This window comes from Salmo salar, chromosome ssa20 (assembly GCF_905237065.1).
Source record: "Salmo salar chromosome ssa20, Ssal_v3.1, whole genome shotgun sequence".
In the NCBI taxonomy this organism is placed as follows: Eukaryota; Metazoa; Chordata; class Actinopteri; order Salmoniformes; family Salmonidae; genus Salmo; species Salmo salar.
In genome coordinates this window covers 65,297,183-65,318,874 of record NC_059461.1, presented here as the reverse complement: position 1 = coordinate 65,318,874, position 21,692 = coordinate 65,297,183, and the positions used below count along the sequence as shown (strand labels likewise).

Sequence of the window (21,692 nt, the reverse complement as noted above, 5' to 3'; positions counted from 1 at the left end):
CATCACGTAGAGTGTTGCCTCTTCCCTAACAGGTGACACACACACACACACACACACACACACACACACACACAGAGAAAAAAACAAGCCCATACTAGTCTGAACGTAAGCAATCAGTTGGTGCAACACGTCTTTGGTTTTTACTAAAGTTCTATATAAGATACACTATTAGCTATATATTAACATCTTAAAAGGTCACGTGTTTTATTGTTTTGGGAGGATATCAATATTGCTGATGGTTTTATCACCATACAATGGTTTTGGGTGAGGAACATAGGAACTGGGTTCCAATAAACACCAGCTGACCATACAACACAATGCACACTGATAGCAGTCAAAACCCAACGTGATCCAGGACACCTGTTGTCATTGGGAATGACTTAGTCACGTGACACATGTGCATAGGAAGCTCATAAGCAGTCATAAGCCCTCTATAACCTCACGCTGGCCAATCCTGCCCTCGGGACAGGAAACGGGGAGCTGCTGGCAGATGAAACGTGATGGCAAAAACATTTGATGAGAGAGGGAGAGGAGGATGGATGCCAAGGGAGATGGAGGAGAGTAGAGTCATATTCCCCACACATCTGGAAACAATTACACACATTGAATACAAAAAGCACACAGGGTTCTTGGAAGGACACCCCCAAGCACACTCACCCACTACACTGCCATACAAAACACTCTGATAAATCAATCCCCCATGAACTCTGGTGATTTAGCAGCACTTTCAGATTGGGGCTATAACACACTGGCTATGCAGAGAGCTCCATCTAGTGGCCACTGCCTCCCACTACAGCTCTGTTCCAATGAAGAAGCGGTGCAATACGTCTGATACAATACACTTCAGACCAAATGTGTTGATTTTTGTCACATAGCATGTTTTTCTGCATTTGGCCATATATGTGCATTGCTCCAGAGTCTCTGTGGAAGGCATGTCTGAGAGCTGAGGTGGTGCAAATACTTGGGTTAGTTCAGTAACCAAGAAACACAAGCAAATTGTTTGAAACAGAGGAAGTACTACCTAGACATTGATTTAGAATGCTCCTTTTTGTCTCCATTTGAAAACATTATTCCTGCCTATGCTTAATAAACACATCCCAGGGTTGTGGTAAGGTACAGTGTGATAGTGATCATGTTTTCTAAGATGTAGGTAGGGATTCTATGTGGGTAGGGCTCCAAAAAATTCATTTGTGAACAGCTAAGAGAGTTCAGCTTTGCTGATGGGATGTTAAACGGGTGTCATGACTCTGTGGTCACTAAATCCCAAGGCACTTATGGTAAGACTAGGGGTGTTCACTGGTGTCCTGGCTAAATTCCCAATCTGTCCCTCATACCATCATGGCCACCTAATCATCCCCAGCTTCTAATTGGCTTATTCCTCTCCCCTGTAACTATTCTCCAGGTTGTTGCTGTAAATGAGAATGTGTTCTCAGTCAACTTACCTGGTCAAATAAGGGTTAAATAAAAAAGGAATCCACAAAAATGTACTCAGCTTAATTAAATTTGCTATTTTCTCCTCAAATCCTACAAGCATTAGGGAGGATTATTTTGCTGTTGAATCAATCTCCTGCCAAATCCCCACCTCCCAATGTCAATAATACATAAACTGATAGAGAACACTGCTTCTCGTGGTTCTATTCCAACCAGCAAGACAACAACCAGCAAACAAACACCTTTATAACGCAATAGCTAATCTTGTCAAGGAAATGTTGAGGTGTCGAGTATGGCGTAATGTGATATTACATACATACAGTGACGTAGTAAGTTACCAAAGCATTTCGCTACACAAGCTAAATATGTGCATGTGACCAATAACACTTGATTTGAATAGAACATCGAGGACCTGGGCATCTGGTGGGACCAGCCATATCTAGCACCTTTGCCTTTGTTTTGTCAGATGCGGCGGTGACTGATCTGAGTAGAAGCTGCAGCACAGCAGGTCTTGTCAGAGGAGGGCCTTGTGACATCAGAGGGGTGCCGTACGTGTGACATCAAAGAGACTGTGGTAGATCACCTAGAGAGAGATGTACTCAGGGAACCAGCCTAGCTTAGGTCACATCACACACAGCTGTCAATCATCTCTAGTGAGTCAGACTGAGAATGTTCCGTTGACAGACTCCGGTCATTAATAAATGATGAGTGGAGAGGTAGTTGTGACGGACTAGTACACAGCCCCAACCAGGACCTCCTGTCTGACACACTCTTCAACTTGCTCCTGCATGGTAGACATGTTAAATATACCAGCACGTTCCATCATTTCTTCATTTTTTAATTAAATCATGTTATTATATATTGTTTTATTGATAAACTTGGCAAATGCAATACATACATTGTGTCATTTCAGCACAGTTTAATGTTGATTATTAGTCAGAGATTTAAATATGAGTCATTGGAGTGACAAGATCCGTATGAAGAGGGTGGCGAAGTTAACATACAGTACCAGTCAAAAGTATGGACACCTACTCATTCAAGGGTTTTTCTTTATTTTTACTATTTTCTACATTGTAGAATAACAGTGAAGATATCAAAACTATGAAATAACACATACAGAATACTGTAGTAACCAAAAAAAGTGTTCAACAAATCAAAATATATTTTATATTTGAGTAGCCACCCTTTGCCTTGATGACAGCTTTACACACTCTTGGTATTCTCTCAACCAGATTCATGAGGAATGCTTTTCAAACAGTCTTGAAGGAGTTCCCACATATGCTGAGCACTTGTTGGCTGCTTTTCCTTCACTCTGCAGTCCAACTCATCCCAAACCATCTCAATTTGGTTGAGGTCGGGTGATTGTGGAGGCCAGGTCATCTGATGCAACACTCCATCACTCTCCTTCTTGGTCAAATAGCCCTTACACAGCCTGGAGGTGTGTTTTGGGTCATTGTCCTGTTGAAAAACAAATGATAGTCCCACTAAGCGTAAACCAGATGGGATGGCGTATCGCTGCAGAATGCTGTGGTAGCCATGCTGGTTAAGTGTGCCTTGAATTCTAAATAAATCACAGTGTCACCAAATCACACCACCACACCTCCTCCTCCATGCTTCACGGTGGGAACCACACATGCGGAGATCATCCGTTCACCTACTCTGCATCTCACAAAGACACAGCGGTTGGAACCAAAAATCTCAAATTTGGACTCATCAGACCAAATGACAGATTTCCACCGGTCTAATGTCCATTGCTCGTGTTTCTTGGCCCAAACAAGTCTCTTCTTCTTATTGGTGTCCTTTAGTAGTGGTTTCTTTGCAGCAATTCGACCATGAAGGCCTGATTCACGCAGTCTCCTCTGAACAGTTTTATGTTGAGACTACTGTAAGTCGCTCTGGATAAGAGCGTCTGCTAAATGACTAAAATGTCAAATGTAATGTAAATGAGATGTCTGTACTTGAAATCTGTGAAGCAATTATTTGGGTTGCAATTTCTGAGGCTGGTAACTCTAATGAACTTATCCTCTGCAACAGAGGTAACTCTGGGTCTTCCTTTCCAGTGGTAGTCCACATGAGAGCCAGCTTCATCATAGCGCTTGATGGTTATAGCGACTGCACTTGAAGAAACTGACCTTCATGCCTCAAAGTAATGATGCTGTCATTTCCCTTTGCTTATTTGAGCTGTTCTTGCCATAATATGGACTTGGTCTTTTACCAAATAGGGCTATCTTCTGTATACCACACCTACCTTGTCACAACACAACTGATTGGCTCAAACGCATTAAGAAGGAAAGAAATTCCACAAATTAACTTTTAACACAGCACAATTGAAATGTATTCCTGGTGACTACCTCATGATGCTGGTTGAGAGAATGCCAAGAGTGTGCAAAGCTGTCATCAAGACAAAGGGGGGCTACTTTAAAGAATCTGAAATATATTTAGATTTTTTAACACTTTTTTGGTTACTACATGATTCCATATGTGTTATTTCATCGTTTTGATGTCTTCACTATTATTCTACAATGTAGAAAATAGTAAAAATAAAGAAAAACCCTTGAATGAGTAGGTGTGTCCAAACTTTTGACTGTTACTGTATAATATAATAGAAAGAAAACAAGCTTGAAATGGAGAGAAACAGCATGTCTCATCTTTTGACCATATGCATTCTCTTCTTTAATATAGTCTGTGGGTTACAGTGTAAAGTGGTTGGCAGCTTCCTTCTGTTCCAGGGATAAGTGGCTTGTATTTAACCAAAGCCACCCACATCCCCTGGCATCTAACACAACCAACTCAGAGCCATCCTTCTGTATTCCTCTCTCTTTATTACCCCCACACACCAACTTCTTATATCATTCTCCTCCCTCTCTCTTTCACAGAAAAATATACATAAATGCACACCCACTCACACACATTCCTGCACTTATTCACCCTCTTCATACACAGACATACCTTGCCTCAGTTTCTCTGTGCTCAACACATACACACTTTAAAAGGTAACAACCCTTAGATGCAGTATAGTCTATTCCGTCAGGACAACAACGGAGGGGTATCTGAGGTGAAGAGTCTCTGGTTCTCTGTGCTGCTCTCTGTCTCCTGGGGGAGGTGAGGTGTTGAGCAGGGCTCAGAGTGAAAGCCCTCCTGTGGGTGGTAGATAGACTCACTCCCCTCTAGGCTGACCTGGCTCCAACCGATGGCCATGATAAGAGCTGGCAGCCAGGACTGGTGGTGGTGTGAGTGTCATTCTCCCTGACAGCCACAAGGAGTGCACTGGTTCTGTCCACACTGTTCAGCCTGCTGTGAGGGAGCGGAGAGAGGGGCTGGCTGTGAGCCAGTCTTCTGTAGGGAAACAGTGGGAGAGAGTTAACATTTGGGACTGTGACAGTACCTACCCCTGATATTACTTACCCCTGATATGTTTAACATGTATAGTCAGATGACAAGAAAACTCACAAGGAATGTTCATAGCAAGGAAATATGAATCCAAAAGGGAATGCGTACATTTGACTGTTCACGTTTAAAAGTCATTGTACAGAATGTATAACATAGTGTCAGATTATGTAACGATGAATCAACACAAATCAAATAAGAAATAAAAAAATCATGAAATGTGTCCTGTTGTCAGTGTACCACTGGGTGTCACCATGGTAACGTGCTTGCTCCGTTAGCTCTTCCATTTAAGCCATGTGACTGACTGACTGACTGATTCACACACACACACACACACACACACACACACACACACACACACACACACACACACACACACACACACACACACACACACACACACACACACACACGTGGTTTCATCTCCTGTCCCCTTCCCCATCCATGTCATTCAACATCTGCCCTACTCACCTGTGTCTGTTTGCGGGCGGGCCGAGCTGGTTGGTTGTCGGGGTGGTTGGGCGCCCATGGCCCCAGGCTCTGATTGGAGTAGAAGTCCATGGGGTACACCTCCTGCCAGCCCACCTGCTGCAGAGCCACAGCTGCCTGGTAGAGGAGAGGACGGGAGACCGAGAGGTTAAACATAGATTACCTGCATACACAGACAACACAACCAAAACAGAGGGCTTCCAGCATTCTGTTGATTTGTCCTGTCCTGTTCTTTTACTACAGCATATCATACTGTACATAGCTCATAATCAGGGCCTGGGGCCAGTTCCATTTCAGTCATTTTCCATTAAACTATTTCATTCCTGAGCTGCCTAGTTGTAATCAAGGTTTTGTTAAATTCATGATTTGAATTGCTATTCATTTCCACAAATGGAATTGGTATGGCTTTCCCTGACATTGGTATGTCATTGAGGTAGGGAGTGGTCTGATGGAAAAGGCAGAAGTGTTAGTGTTGGTTGAGTAGAAACAGTGAAGGAGAGAAGTATTGTATGGAGCACAGCAGTATGCAGAAAACGATGGCACAAGGTCTGACTTCACACACATGCCAGACAGGTGTCAAAGTATTGAGTGTGGATGACAAGTGTGGATGTCACTTTATTTCTACCTACCTAACTGTGTCTGCTTTCGAAATGGCACCCTATTCCCTTTATAGTGCACTATATAGGGAATATCCTTCATAGTACACTATATAGGGAATATCCTTTATAGGGCACTATATAGGGAATATCCTTCATAGGGCACTATATAGGGAATATCCTTTATAGTGCACTATATAGGGAATATCCTTCATAGTACACTATATAGGGAATAGCCTTTATAGTGCACTATATAGGGAATAGGGTGCCATTTAGGACATACTCACTGTAGAGTAACTGGACTGTAATGTTGGCGAGGAACCAACACACAGTGCTTTACCATGTGTGAGACTGATTTAGAGCCAATGATTCATACTGGCTATGTTCAGAGTTAGTGAACATTAAGATATAGCAATATAAAGAGAATGCATTTATAATACAGAAGATTTTCCAATTATCTCTATTCAAAAGACACAGGTCAGGGAGTTTTAAATTTGATAGAAAATTCCATAAACAACTCTTGTATTGTACATGTTCTGCCAACAATTTCAATAATTTCCCCTTTGCTATCATGTTAAGCCATGTCAATACTAGAGCCAGGACAATACCAGTATCACGATACTCGTTAGTATCGTGGCAAGGAAACAAAGCACAAAGCAGATTTAACTTCTTTAGGAAAACAGCCCTAATGTTGGAAACACACATCATTATGTTGTCATCCAGAGTCACATGTATTTATTTTTACCAAGCTATAGCACACAATATTCTACATACAGCAGGTTTTAAATAACCAAAGAGTTTTGTCTGCTTCGTGTTTCCCTTTTTGCCATGGAAAACATGTGGCGATACTGGTATCGTCACAGCCCTGGCCAATAATGTAATTGATTCTTATCAATCACAAATTGTTCTTTCTTATCTTCTCCCTCCCTCCCTCCCTCCCTCCCTCCCTCCCTCCCTCCGTGTAAACTAGCTGCTCCTGCTAATCCCTCTGCTGACAGGAGGCAAGTGTGTCTTATTGACTATAAATATAACATGAGACGCTCTGAAAATAACCACTGCTCCCTCTCCTCCAATATCTCTCTCTTCCTCATCTCCGAATGCCACAGAGGAGAGCGGAGCCCACAGACACAGACACAGTCTATTAGCAGGGATGACAAGAGGTGAATCAACTTATCAAACATACACACCACTGCAGATGGCACAAAGCATTTATATGTATTGATACTATTTGAAAAAGGTCTGTCAGGGAAGCCAAGGCACATTCTACTAGAAAGCTTCTGAACACAAATTGACATCAGGGAGGGATCTTATTAGTGGGTGAACCACAGTCACACACCATCTACAGCATTAGTCAATATCATAGCAGCAGCGTAGGATTGGACATGTAAACAGTGCATGATCACAGATATGGAATGTACTGACATTGGACCACAGCTTAAAATATGACCATGATGATCATCCTGCTAATTATCATACCAGGGGCACCTTTCCTGTTTAGAAACTAACCAAATATCTATAGAAACCATACGACTCATTTCTCATCTCATATGACTCATTATTAGAAACAATAATGACTGATAGTGCTTAAAGTGTTAACACCTCTTCATGTCTCTAAAGCGTAGAACACATCATATTCACACCTCTGTGCTTGTGATCACTGTGCAACCAATGCCTGTCTTAAGGGATGCACAACCTCAGCAGGAGCACACAAACAATCATTTGCTTATCAGATCCATCTCTTTCTAGTTAGAAAAACAAGCTGCAGCTGGGATGCAGTGTGGCGCGGCCACCATCGGGGGGAGCTGGTCTGCTGTGCTCCTAGTGTACACTATAGTCAGTGAGAGAGAGCGAGAGCGAGAGCGAGAGAGAGAGAGAGAGAGAGAGAGAGAGAGAGAGAGAGAGCTCATCCCTTGGCAGTAGTACTGTAGATTACTTTATCACTGACCTCAACCCAGAGTCTCTCAGAGTGTTCACAGTCAGCCCACTGACACCCCTATCAGATCACAGCAAAATCACAGTCTACCTGAAGAGAGTGTCATGACTGTCCATGAGAATCTAAATAGGTCAGATCAGGTTTGCAATGAATAACTTCAAATCAGACCCCCTCTCACCCGCAGAGGAAGAACGAGTGGGGATTAACAACTCACGTCCTGTTGTAAATCAAGGGGAGAAGATTCAGGCCTCCCTCTCCAAATTCACCAAAGGAATGTGCTTTGTCTCAACAGACCTTTTTCCCGCTGAAAACCTAACACGTTCAAAAGCAACTACTGGAATAATATTTCTAACATAGAACGTGGGGAATGGTCAGAGGCAATCTATAGAACACAGTCATTTTGTCCGTTATTTTGTGACGTCATTAAAAATGTTAAAAAGGAACTACTGTAACTTGAAAAGTATACCCAGAACATACACAAAGTTTCCATACTATGCGTTGTACATGGAATATGAAAAATTATGAAAGTGTTTTGTTAAGAGAGGGATGTGATTGGAGAAGCTATAAGAGATAATAGTTTTTTTATAACTGTACACGGTGAGTAGCCACTGCCCCTGAGTGAGGTCAGAGAGCGTGTCAGCCTGTCGGAACCGCCCCTTTACTACAAACTGTAGAAATGATGAGTTAAGAAAAAACATATTAGACCAGAAAAGCGTGAAGCTGCAGGTGCACATTTAAAGTGGTTTGAACTTTGAATCTCAACACGAGGTGGAGACGATAAACTCACCTCCCGGACAATCACTGGTACGGCTGATTAGCTGTCCTGAGTAAAGTATCTTCGAAAGTGAATTTAAGAAGGACCATCCTAATACTCTACTCAAACCATCGTATTACGTTACTCTCATCACCCCACTGGGAACCATCGACACGGCTGGCTAGCCTATCTTCAAAGAAGCATCTTCAAGAGTGAATGGAAGGAAAATTAACTCTGTAGTTCTGTTCAGGACTACACGACAAGTCCCCAGATACCGGACAACTACAGAGAAGGACAACAGTAGAAGACTTGTTGGAATCATTTCGGACAATCAGAGCCTTACAAGCGTGCCGCGAAAAGGCCCAACTCCCTTTCCAAGGCTGCCCTGTCCACCGAGAGAGATCCATGGCAAACACAACGCATTTCACGTAAATACATTCATGATTTCTTACTCAAAGAAGGTGGCGGTTCGTGTGCAAAGTATATGATTAGTGTAGAGGAGAGTAGTTTCTAAATGTACCAATGTTAGGTGTCTCTGTCCCTCTCTCCATCTCTTCTTTAACAAGCATCAATGTTGTTGTCATTCCGCTAGTCACCGGTTTTCAGCATATTACGCTTCCAGTCAATAACCGATGCAAAGTGTGAAAGCAAAGCATCAAAACCAAAGGAACTGCACAATATTAAGAAATGCTATAGATGGAAGTAGTGTAGAAACCTACCGAAAAACATTTAGGCAACAACAAATTCAATCCCTTTTAGACAACTTCCTGGACAAAACAGTTCGCTGTAATAGTGAAGGTGTAAACTTGGCAGTAGAAAGCCTAAACAGTATATTTGACCTTTCAGCTTCCCTATCAAATAAAAACATGTCAAGCAGACAACCCAAGAAAACATAATACAATGACAAATGGTTTGATGAAGAATGCAAAAATGCAAAAATTGAGAATCCTATCCAACCAAAAACATACAGACCCAGAAAACCTGAGTCTACGCCTTCACTATGGTGAATCACTAAAACAATACAGAAATACACTATGGAAAAAGAAGGAACAGTAAGTCAGAAATCAGCTCAATGCAATTGAAGAATCCATAGAATCTAACCACTTCTGGGAAAATTGGGACACACTAAACAAACAGCAACACAAAGAGTTATCTATCCAAAACCAAAACAGTAAGGATAAACCACTTGTCCAATCTTTGTGGATATATAACAAATAAACAGCCTCAAGACAGCAACACAATTAGACCCAACCAAATCACGAGAAAAAAATATATAATTACTTTACACATTGGAAAGAATTAACAAAAAAACTGAGCAAACTAGAATGCTATTTGGCCCTAAACAGAGAGTACACAGTGGCAGAATACCTGACCACCGTGACTGATCCAAAATTAAGGAAAGCTTTGACTATGTACAGACTCAGTGAGCAAAGCCTTGCTATTGAGAAAGATCGAAATAGGCAGACATGGCTCTCAAGAGAAGACAGGCTATGTGCACACTGCCCACAAAATGTGGTGGAAACTAAGCTGCACTTCCTAACCTCCTGCCCAATGTATGACCATATTAGAGACACATATTTCCCTCAGATTACACAGACCCATAAAGAATTTGAAAACAAACCCGATTTTGATAAACTCCCATATCTACTGGGTGAAATACCACAGTGTGCCATCACAGCAGCAAGATGTGTGACCTGTTGCCACAAGAAAAGGGCAACCAGTGAAGAACAAACACCATTGTAAATACAACCCATATTTATTTATTTTCCCTTTTGTACTTCAAATATTTGCACATCGCTACAACACTGTATATAAACAATATGACATTTGAAATGTCTTTATTCTTTTCGAACTTGTGTGAGTGTAATATTTACTGTTCACTTTTTATTGTTCATTTCACTTTTGTTTATCCATTTCACTTGCTTTGGCAATGTACAGATATGTTTCCCAAACCAATAAAGCCCCTTGAATTGAGAGAGTGCGAGAGAGAGCACGCAAGAGAGAGTGCGAGAGAGAGCACGCAAGAGAGAGAGAGAGAGAGAGCAAGAGCAACAGTGCTGAGAGAGAACATAGGGGCTCCTACTGCATAGTTTCCATGCCTGCCTCTCTCCCCAGCCATATCCAGCCAGCCTGCCTCTCTCCCCAGCCCCATCTAGCCAGCCTGCCTCTCCCCAGCCCCATCCAGCCAGCCTGCCTCTTTCCAGCCCCATCCAGCCAGCCTGCCTCTCTCCCCAGCCCCATCTAGCCAGCCTGCCTCTCCCCAGCCCCATCCAGCCAGCCTGCCTCTCTCCCCAGCCCCATCCATCCAGCCAGCCTGCCTCTCTCCCCAGCCCCATCCATCCAGCCAGCCTGCCTCTCTCCCCAGCCCCATCCATCCAGCCTTCCTTCCTCTCTCCCTAGCCCCATCCATCCAGCCTACCAGCCTCTTTCCCAAGCCCTGTCCTCAGCCCCATCAACCCTACCAGCCTGACTGCTACCTGCCTGCTCTGAGACAAGCAGCACTGATGAGCCCCTGCAATGTTAACACCAGACATCAGAACATGAGGTTATTTTCCCACATTTATCACAGGGTGCAAGTTCCTACACAACACCACCTGCTCCGAGGGAGAAAAGTCATTTGAAGTGTGTGTATGGGTGTGTGTACGCGTGCACGCTCTTGTCCTCTTTTGATAGTGAATGACAGCAGCAGACAGTGTGGATCGTGGCGAGCTGTTGTAAGACGCCGGTTTACCTCATAGGGAGACAGCAGGGGTTTGGAGAAGGCAGTGCCCCAATCAATGGAGAGACGCGGGCAAGCGATCTGGACCCACCTGCAAGGAGAGAGAGAGAGAACATCAGAGAGAGAGAGAGATTGCATTAAAGAGGCAGTGCACATCTCAGATAACAGGGTGGGTAGGCGCATGATGTGAATCTGTGCTGCTGCATTGGGCTGCAGGCAGCTCTGCCTCCACCTGATCTCCTGCATATGTTAGAGGATCTGTCCTGATTCACTCTGAACACAGCACACACTCTGCATTCATTCATCATACCAGGGGGAGAAAGGAAGGATGCTGAGAGGAGACAGGGAGAGGAGGGGAGAGGGGGAACACAAACAGGGAAACAGGGAGAGGTGGGAAGGTGTGATAGGAGGAGAAATGGAGGGAAGAGAAAGAAGAGGGAGTTAGGTGAGCTTGAATAAAAAAGCTGCACTAGCCCAGTCTCCACGGAGCTAGCCTACATAGCAAGACAGACAGAGGGGAGGGGGGCTGGCAGTTTGCTAGAGGGAGAGAGACAAAGAAAGATGGAGAGAGGGAGGGGTGATGGAAAAGAAAGGTGAGAGAGAGAGAGGGATTGGCAATGAGACGTGTTTATCTTAGTGATTGTGTGAGTGAAGGATGAGGAGAAGGATGTAAACAGCTGGGGGGAGAATGGAGGGAGGAGAGGCAGAGCGGGGTTAAAGAGGTTAGCTTCCACAAATCAATGCTATCCACAGCTCCATCTCCACGGTGACAGCCCCTCCCTGTACCGCCTATCTCCGAAGACAGACAGCCACCAGTAATACACCAGACACATTTATGGATTCAGCTGTATTCACATGGACACGGTGAGGAATGAGAGCGCACACACCTTGGTAGATTTCAATACAAATATATGGATTCAGAATCTGTGCACAGGTGTACAGAAAGGTGGGGAGGGAGAAAGATGATAGCTCTAAAACACGGCATCGTGCAACATCTTCAGGGATACAAGTTAAACGTCAACTGCTGCAGAAGTGTATCTCCGTATCCTCTCTCTCTGTTTGTTTCCTTTTAACAGACTGAGCCTTAAATCAGAGCTGCTTCCTTGAACAGTAGAATTGATTGGGGCTTCACCCTAACCACCCTGCTCTCCTCGTCTCTGTCATGATTAACTCAAATATTCCAAACCCTCAGGCAAAACGCTAGGCATTTTCAAATCATAATACTTTTTGGGGGGAAAATATCTCCCCAAAAACTTAATGAATGTGTATTCACCAGTCTAATTTGGAAGGCAAATAAGTGAGACGTTTCCCCAGCCAGTAGTTTTGAAAGTAGCGCTCACAAGCCAAAAGTGGCCCCTGAGAATTGTGCACCATGCCATTGCCCCCCCCCCGCTCTGCTTGTCCACTGAGCCCACCCTGCAACCTCACTGGATAACGCTGGGCAAAATGTAGGGAAAATGGCGCAACACAACTTAAAGAAAACAGTTGCTATCAAACTAGGAATTTCATGGATAATTGAGACAGTAATTCTGCTCATAGATTATGAATGTATGAACTACACATTGACACATCCAGCCCAAAGCGGGAGGTTTAAAACATATACTGCTCAAAAAAATAAAGGGAACACTTAAACAACACATCCTAGATCTGAATGAAAGAAATAATCTTATTAATCTTGGTCTTCTCTGGCAAATGCCAAACGTCCTGCACGGTGTTGGGCTGTAAGCACAACCCCCACCTGTGGACGTCGGGCCCTCATACCACCCTCATGGAGTCTGTTTCTGACCGTTTGAGCACACACATGCACATTTGTGGCCTGCTGGAGGTCATTTTGCAGGGCTCTGGCAGTGCTCCTCCTGCTCCTCCTTGCACAAAGGCGGAGGTAGCGGTCCTGCTGCTGGGTTGTTGCCCTCCTACGGCCTCCTCCACGTCTCCTGATGTACTGGCCTGTCTCCTGGTAGCGCCTCCATGCTCTGGACACTACGCTGACAGACACAGCAAACCTTCCTGCCACAGCTCGCATTGATGTGCCATCCTGGATGAGCTGCACTACCTGAGCCACTTGTGTGGGTTGTAGACTCCGTCTCATGCTACCACTAGAGTGAAAGCACCGCCAGCATTCAAAAGTGACCAAAACATCAGCCAGGAAGCATAGGAACTGAGAAGTGGTCTGTGGTCCCCACCTGCAGAACCACTCCTTTATTGGGGGTGTCTTGCTAATTGCCTATAATTTCCACCTGTTGTCTATTCCATTTGCACAACAGCATGTGACATTTATTGTCAATCAGTGTTGCTTCCTAAGTGGACAGTTTGATTTCACAGAAGTGTGATTGACTTGGAGTTACATTGTGCTGTTTAAGTGTTCCCTTTATTTTTTTGAGCAGTGTACTTTCTTTGTAGCCAAAGTACCGGAGCATGTCTTTAAGGCAAGCAATGAGTGGATGGGAGTGGAGGAGAGAGAAGCGAAGGACAGAAGAGGAGGGAAGGAGGATTTGACAATCCCTACTTCCCTCTTTAGGAGCAGTTTCTTAACAGATTGGCCTGGGAGCATGTGTTGTGCCATACTGGCTAGGAACCCAGCACGCCACACAATTCAATTTACAGCCAAGATCTGAGCTAAGATCTTCCTAACTCACCGCAGAACCCTCACCACAGGGCATAGACTGAGAGATGGAGAAAGAGAGAGAGTGAGGGAGAGATGGGGAGAGGGAGAGAGAGATGGAAGAGAAAAGACAGAGAGAGGGGTTACTACAGGGAGAGGTAAAGATAACTCCAGTCACAGTCTACTACAGCAACTGCCTCTGAATGTGTCCCCATTTCCCCTGTCCATTTCCTAGCAGCCCTCTGGGTGTAGGGAAACAGGAAGCTCTAGTCATGCCCTGTGAAGGACACCATCAGTAAGTGAATAGAATCCTGATGACTCTCTGTGAATGGGGGACCCTGCAGTGAGCTGGGGTAGAGGGAGGACAGCCTGATAGGCAGACTTAATTGAATGAGAGGGAAGGGTACCACACGCAGCTTGCATCCCAAATGGCACCTTTTTCCCCTATATAGAGCACTACTTTTGACCAGAGCCCGAGAGACCTTGGTGAAAAGTAGTGCACTAAATAGGGAATAGGGTGCCATTTGGGAGGCAGGGAGGGTTGGAGTGACCACAGAACCTAAAGGGTTCCCCAGTGTTCCCAGTGTGAACTAAGGCCCTGTCCCTGTCCAGCTACATTAGCTTCTCTGGTACATTAGCCCCAGTAACAGCTAGGATGCATCCCAAATGACACCCTATTCCCTCTACAGCAAACGTCTCTGGTCAAAAGAAGTGCACAATATAGGGAATAGGGTGCCATTTGGGATGCACACTTAGGCAGACCTCCCTCCACCTGCAAAGCTGCTGCCCTTCAGTTATCCTAGCAGCCTGGACCAAGACAGGCAAAAACAATTAACCTCTTCTCTCGATATCTCAGGAAAATGGTCACTTTAATAAAATAAAAAATATTAAAACAGGAAATTTGATTGGAATATGGGTGAAGAGAAAATGCAAATGATTTGTGGTAAAATGGCATAACACATTGCAGGGTATTTGTGAACCAGTTGAGATAACTGTGTGTGGGTCTGCCAGATATCTGCACAATGGTTAAAATCAGGCAGGAATCTAATTACACACTTTAAAGTGTTTGCTAATGGTTTCTCTGTATGTCGGAGTGTGTGTGGTGTGTCACGAATGGGAGAGAGAGGGCCTCTCCCCTGCACTGTGTGGGCTAGTACACCTTCTCTCTCCCTCCCTTCTTTTTCTGTACTCCTCTCCACTCCTCTCCGCAGCCAGGCTGCACTGCCTTTCATTCTGTGCCCAAAGGTAAGCACTGTCCCGAATGGGGGTTCAGAACACAAATAAAACTTTCTTTCAAAGGATGCATCTTGAAGTGTCTGGCTTTAAGACTTTTTGTGATTTCTATTTGTCTCCCGTAGGGTGTTTGTGTTTTTGTCAAACCCAGGAATCAATGGAGGTAGATACTCTCCGCCAAATCTAATTCCAAATACTGCTAGGCTAAATAGAGGAAAGTTCAGAAAATCACATCCAACACTGAGTTGGACCAGCGGTTTTGTCTAGGCTAGTCATCTCCTGCTGTGGGCCAATCACACTCATCGTCCTGACTATTCCGGATTGCCTACCTAAAAAAGTAATCTCATTCAAATAATTAACAACCCCTTAGTCTCTCTTAGCCCTTTCATACACAGATAAAGATCCTACTAATGTATCATGCCTGCTTCTTTTAACCTGCTTTTTGGTACATCTGAAAGGGGGGGGGGGTACCTAGTCATGATTCCTGCATTGTCACAGACCCTGTTACCAAAATACAGGTATCGGGTCTGTGTAAACGGTTCTCTGCTTCTTTGCAAGTAAATTCATTTACACTTCCATTGTTTAACACCTCCTTAATTTGCAATACAAACAGCCCCCTTGGTTTAACAAGATGCCCATCCCAATTTGCCAGTTGTATAAAAGGGGTATACTTGCAAGAAAGTGGTAAATAATATACCACATCTTCTCTCTGAAATATGTATTTCTGATCAGGCCTCTACTCTAACACCTCTGCAGAGCCACCTCAGGACCATTCTCATTATCTGGGGTCCTGCTGAGAGCCGTGTAGCACTGAGATAGCCCTGTAATGTCAGCCGTCACGCCATTCCTGTCACGTCTTCCCTGTAATATAAAACTTTTAATGTCATTCCTGTAACATCCTCACTGTGACCCCAGTCTACCCTTTGGCATCATAGGGCTGAAACAAAAGGGATGATGACTGCGAGCCCTGTTGAGTCATCCCTGTCACCATCTACTGACTGAGAGCCCTGTTGAGTCATCCCTGTCACCATCTACTGACTGAGAGCCCTGTTGAGTCATCCCTGTCACCATCTACTGACTGAGAGCCCTGTTGAGTCATCCCTGTCACCATCTACTGACTGAGAGCCCTGTTGAGTCATCCCCGTCACCATCTACTGACTGAGCGACCTGTTGAGTCATCCCTGTCACCATCTACTGACTGAGCGACCTGTTGAGTCATCCCTGTCACCATCTACTGACTGAGCGACCTGTTGAGTCATCCCTGTCACCATCTACTGACTGAGCGACCTGTTGAGTCATCCCTGTCACCATCTACTGACTGAGAGCCCTGTTGAGTCATCCCTGTCACCATCTACTGACTGAGAGCCCTGTTGAGTCATCCCTGTCACCATCTACTGACTGAGAGCCCTGTTGAGTCATCCCTGTCACCATCTACTGACTGAGCGACCTGTTGAGTCATCCCCGTCACCATCTACTGACTGAGAGCCCTGTTGAGTCATCCCTGTCACCATCTACTGACTGAGCGACCTGTTGAGTCATCCCTGTCACCATCTACTGACTGAGCGACCTGTTGAGTCATCCCTGTCACCATCTACTGACTGAGAGCCCTGTTGAGTCATCCCTGTCACCATCTACTGACTGAGCGACCTGTTGAGTCATCCCTGTCACCATCTACTGACTGAGCGACCTGTTGAGTCATCCCTGTCACCATCTACTGACTGAGCGACCTGTTGAGTCATCCCTGTCACCATCTACTGACTGAGCGACCTGTTGAGTCATCCCTGTCACCATCTACTGACTGAGCGCCCTGTTGAGTCATCCCTGTCACCATCTACTGACTGAGCGACCTGTTGAGTCATCCCTGTCACCATCTACTGACTGAGCGACCTGTTGAGTCATCCCTGTCACCATCTACTGACTGAAAGCCCTGTTGAGTCATCCCCGTCACCATCTACTGACTGAGAGCCCTGTTGAGTCATCCCCGTCACCATCTACTGACTGAGCGACCTGTTGAGTCATCCCCGTCACCATCTACTGACTGAGCGACCTGTTGAGTCATCCCCGTCACCATCTACTGACTGAGCGACCTGTTGAGTCATCCCTGTCACCATCTACTGACTGAGAGCCCTGTTGAGTCATCCCTGTCACCATCTACTGACTGAGAGCCCTGTTGAGTCATCCCTGTCACCATCTACTGACTGAGCGACCTGTTGAGTCATCCCCGTCACCATCTACTGACTGAGAGCCCTGTTGAGTCATCCCTGTCACCATCTACTGACTGAGAGCCCTGTTGAGTCATCCCTGTCACCATCTACTGACTGAGAGCCCTGTTGAGTCATCCCTGTCACCATCTACTGACTGAGAGCCCTGTTGAGTCATCCCTGTCACCATCTACTGACTGAGAGCCCTGTTGAGTCATCCCTGTCACCATCTACTGACTGAGCGACCTGTTGAGTCATCCCCGTCACCATCTACTGACTGAGCGACCTGTTGAGTCATCCCTGTCACCATCTACTGACTGAGAGCCCTGTTGAGTCATCCCTGTCACCATCTACTGACTGAGAGCCCTGTTGAGTCATCCCTGTCACCATCTACTGACTGAGCGACCTGTTGAGTCATCCCTGTCACCATCTACTGACTGAGCGACCTGTTGAGTCATCCCTGTCACCATCTACTGACTGAGCGACCTGTTGAGTCATCCCTGTCACCATCTACTGACTGAGCGACCTGTTGAGTCATCCCTGTCACCATCTACTGACTGAGAGCCCTGTTGAGTCATCCCTGTCACCATCTACTGACTGAGCGACCTGTTGAGTCATCCCTGTCACCATCTACTGACTGAGAGCCCTGTTGAGTCATCCCTGTCACCATCTACTGACTGAGCGACCTGTTGAGTCATCCCTGTCACCATCTACTGACTGAGCGACCCTACTCTGGCAGCTCTCTGCATAACATTTGAAAAGCAGTTATTTTGCGTCCCACTCTGAGCTCTTAATTTACAGCCTCTAAGCTGTCTAAACAGGTGCCTGTGAATCGCCTGTGAATATTTTGTCCAGTTTGAGTCGTGCCAGGCTTATGAATTCCCTGTTTTGCGTAACTGCCTTGGAGTGGTGATATCACAGCACCAAAAAAACAAGAGCAGCAAACACCTCCTTTTATCACCCTCTCTCCTCCTCAACTACCTCTGCTTCCCCTGATCTCTCTCCCTCCTTTCTCACCATCTCTCTCAGACCTTCTGTCCCTCCTTCACACACTCCTCCCTCACACATCGCACTACTCATGACTCCACAGTGAGAGGCCAATCTGCTGAGAGTGTGGACTGTGGAGAATGTGTGCATTTGTGTCTCTCAGAGAGCTCTTCTGCACATCAGTGTCTCACTACCTCCTCCTTGCCCTCTTCTTTCTGCCAGCCAGCCAGACAGACAGTCATAGAAATCAAAGTGACTTGAGCACGAGCGGTTTCACTTTACAAACTTTTGGAGTTTTCTTTTGAAGACATTAATGACTGTGCCTCGCTGGATAACAGTGTTGGATGACAGAGCATTTCAGATGGTGTCTCTGTGTATATCAGGGATATGTATCAAAGACAAGAGGACAAGTCTCAAAACATTCTCACTGCCTTTCACCGTCTGTGTGTGTGTGTGTGTGTGTGTGTGTGTGTGTGTGTGTGTGTGTGTGTGTGTGTGTGTGTGTGTGCTGTAGACTCACGCATCCACTTCTGCCATCAGGTCCAGCTTGCTGGGGAAAATCTCAGACAGCAGCACTCGAGTGAAGGACTTGCCAAGAGACTCAAGCTTGGATTCCAGGTGCTATGATGGAAAGACAGAGAGAAACAGAGCGAGAGAGAAATACAAAGAATGAGGAGTGATGAGAGTAGGATGATGGAGAGAGGGAGAGTATGGTCACACTAGCTTCGAGCCCACACGAAGAACACGTGTGTGTGTGTGTTTCGGCAGGCCTTGGACTCACAAGAGACCTGTCTGTGTTGCCTGCCTATACAGCTACACACACAACACACACCCCCACTCGTTCTGCTGATCCACTAGAGGATCCTTCAAAGGTCCTTCAGAGCTCCCCAGTCTAGTGTTTCTGAGTTAGTTAACCAGCTAATAATACTAATAATATGGCTAATTAACACAGCTAGCCCTCAATGATGGAGCCCAGCGATACTGGAGAAAACAACCCAATAACATCACCATATTAAACACATCACCACCCAATAACATCAACATATTAAACACATCACCACCCAATAACATCAACATATTAAACACATCACCACCCAATAACATCACTAGATAAAACACATCACCACCCAATAACATCACTAGATAAAACACATCACCACCCAATAACATCACTAGATAAAACACATCACCACCCAATAACATCAACATATTAAACACATCACCACCCAATAACATCACTAGATAACACACATCACCACCCAATAACATCAACATATTAAACACATCACCACCCAATAACATCAACATATTAAACACATCACCACCCAATAACATCACCATATTAAACACATCACCACCCAATAACATCACTAGATAAAACACATCACCACCCAATAACATCACTAGATAAAACACATCACCACCCAATAACATCAACATATTAAACACATCACCACCCAATAACATCAACATATTAAACACATCACCACCCAATAACATCACCATATTAAACACATCACCACCCAATAACATCACTAGATAAAACACATCACCACCCAATAACATCAACATATTAAACACATCACCACCCAATAACATCACTAGATAAAACACATCACCACCCAATAACATCAACATATTAAACACATCACCACCCAATAACATCACTAGATAAAACACATCACCACCCAATAACATCAACATATTAAACACATCACCACCCAATAACATCAACATATTAAACACATCACCACCCAATAACATCACTAGATAAAACACATCACCACCCAATAACATCAACATATTAAACACATCACCACCCAATAACATCACTAGATAAAACACATCACCACCCAATAACATCAACATATTAAACATCACCACCCAATAACATCAACATATTAAACACATCACCACCCAATAACATCACTAGATAAAACACATCACCACCCAATAACATCAACATATTAAACACATCACCACCCAATAACATCACTAGATAAAACACATCACCACCCAATAACATCAACATATTAAACACATCACCACCCAATAACATCACTAGATAAAACACATCACCACCCAATAAAATCACTAGATAAAACACATCACCACCCAATAACATCACTAGATAAAACACATCACCACCCAATAACAACATATTAAACACATCACCACCCAATAACATCACTAGATAAAACACATCACCACCCAATAACATCACTAGATAAAACACATCACCACCCAATAACATCACCATATTAAACACACCACCACCCAATAACATCACTAGATAAAACACATCACCACCCAATAACATCACTAGATAAAACACATCACCACCCAATAACATCACCATATTAAACACACCACCACCCAATAACATCACTAGATAAAACACACCACCACCCAATAACATCACTAGATAACACACATCATCACCCAATAACATCACCATATTAAACACATCACCACCCAATAACATCACTAGATAAAACACATCACCACCCAATAACATCACTAGATAAAACACATCACCACCCAATAACATCACCATATTAAACACATCACCACCCAATAACATCACTAGATAAAACACACCACCACCCAATAACATCACCATATTAAACACATCACCACCCAATAACATCACTAGATAAAACACATCACCACCCAATAACATCAACATATTAAACACATCACCACCCAATAACATCACCATATTAAACACATCACCACCCAATAACATCAACATATTAAACACATCACCACCCAATAACATCACTAGATAAAACACATCACCACCCAATAACATCACCATATTAAACACATCACCACCCAATAACATCAACATATTAAACACATCACCACCCAATAACATCACTAGATAAAACACATCACCACCCAATAACATCACCATATTAAACACATCACCACCCAATAACATCACCATATTAAACACATCACCACCCAATAACATCACTAGATAACACACATCATCACCCAATAACATCACCATATTAAACACATCACCACCCAATAACATCAACATATTAAACACATCACCACCCAATAACATCAACATATTAAACACATCACCACCCAATAACATCAACATATTAAACACATCACCACCCAATAACATCACTAGATAAAACACATCATCACCCAATAACATCACCATATTAAACACACCACCACCCAATAACATCACCATATTAAACACACCACCACCCAATAACATCAACATATTAAACACATCACCACCCAATAACTGAATGTGAATGTCTTTGAAGAGGACCCGCTGGACCAAGTGTTAAGGCCGTGTTCAGAACGTCAACTTCAAAAAGATTCCCTAAC

General features: G+C 44.3%; 1 protein-coding gene across 1 annotated transcript in view; it reads right to left on the bottom strand.

Annotated features, from left to right (window-relative positions):
• Window positions 1-4,233: 4,233 nt before the first annotated feature.
• Window positions 4,234-21,692, bottom strand: part of dph1 (diphthamide biosynthesis 1) — a 95,290-nt gene continuing 77,831 nt past the window's right edge. The window contains exons 9-12 of the mRNA XM_014163047.2: window positions 18,853-18,953; window positions 11,322-11,400; window positions 5,290-5,424; window positions 4,234-4,767 (exon numbers count right to left, since the gene is read on the bottom strand). Of these exons, the coding sequence (XP_014018522.2) occupies window positions 4,669-4,767; window positions 5,290-5,424; window positions 11,322-11,400; window positions 18,853-18,953 (414 nt within the window). The 3' untranslated portion in view covers window positions 4,234-4,668. The remainder of the gene's footprint in view (window positions 4,768-5,289; window positions 5,425-11,321; window positions 11,401-18,852; window positions 18,954-21,692) is intronic.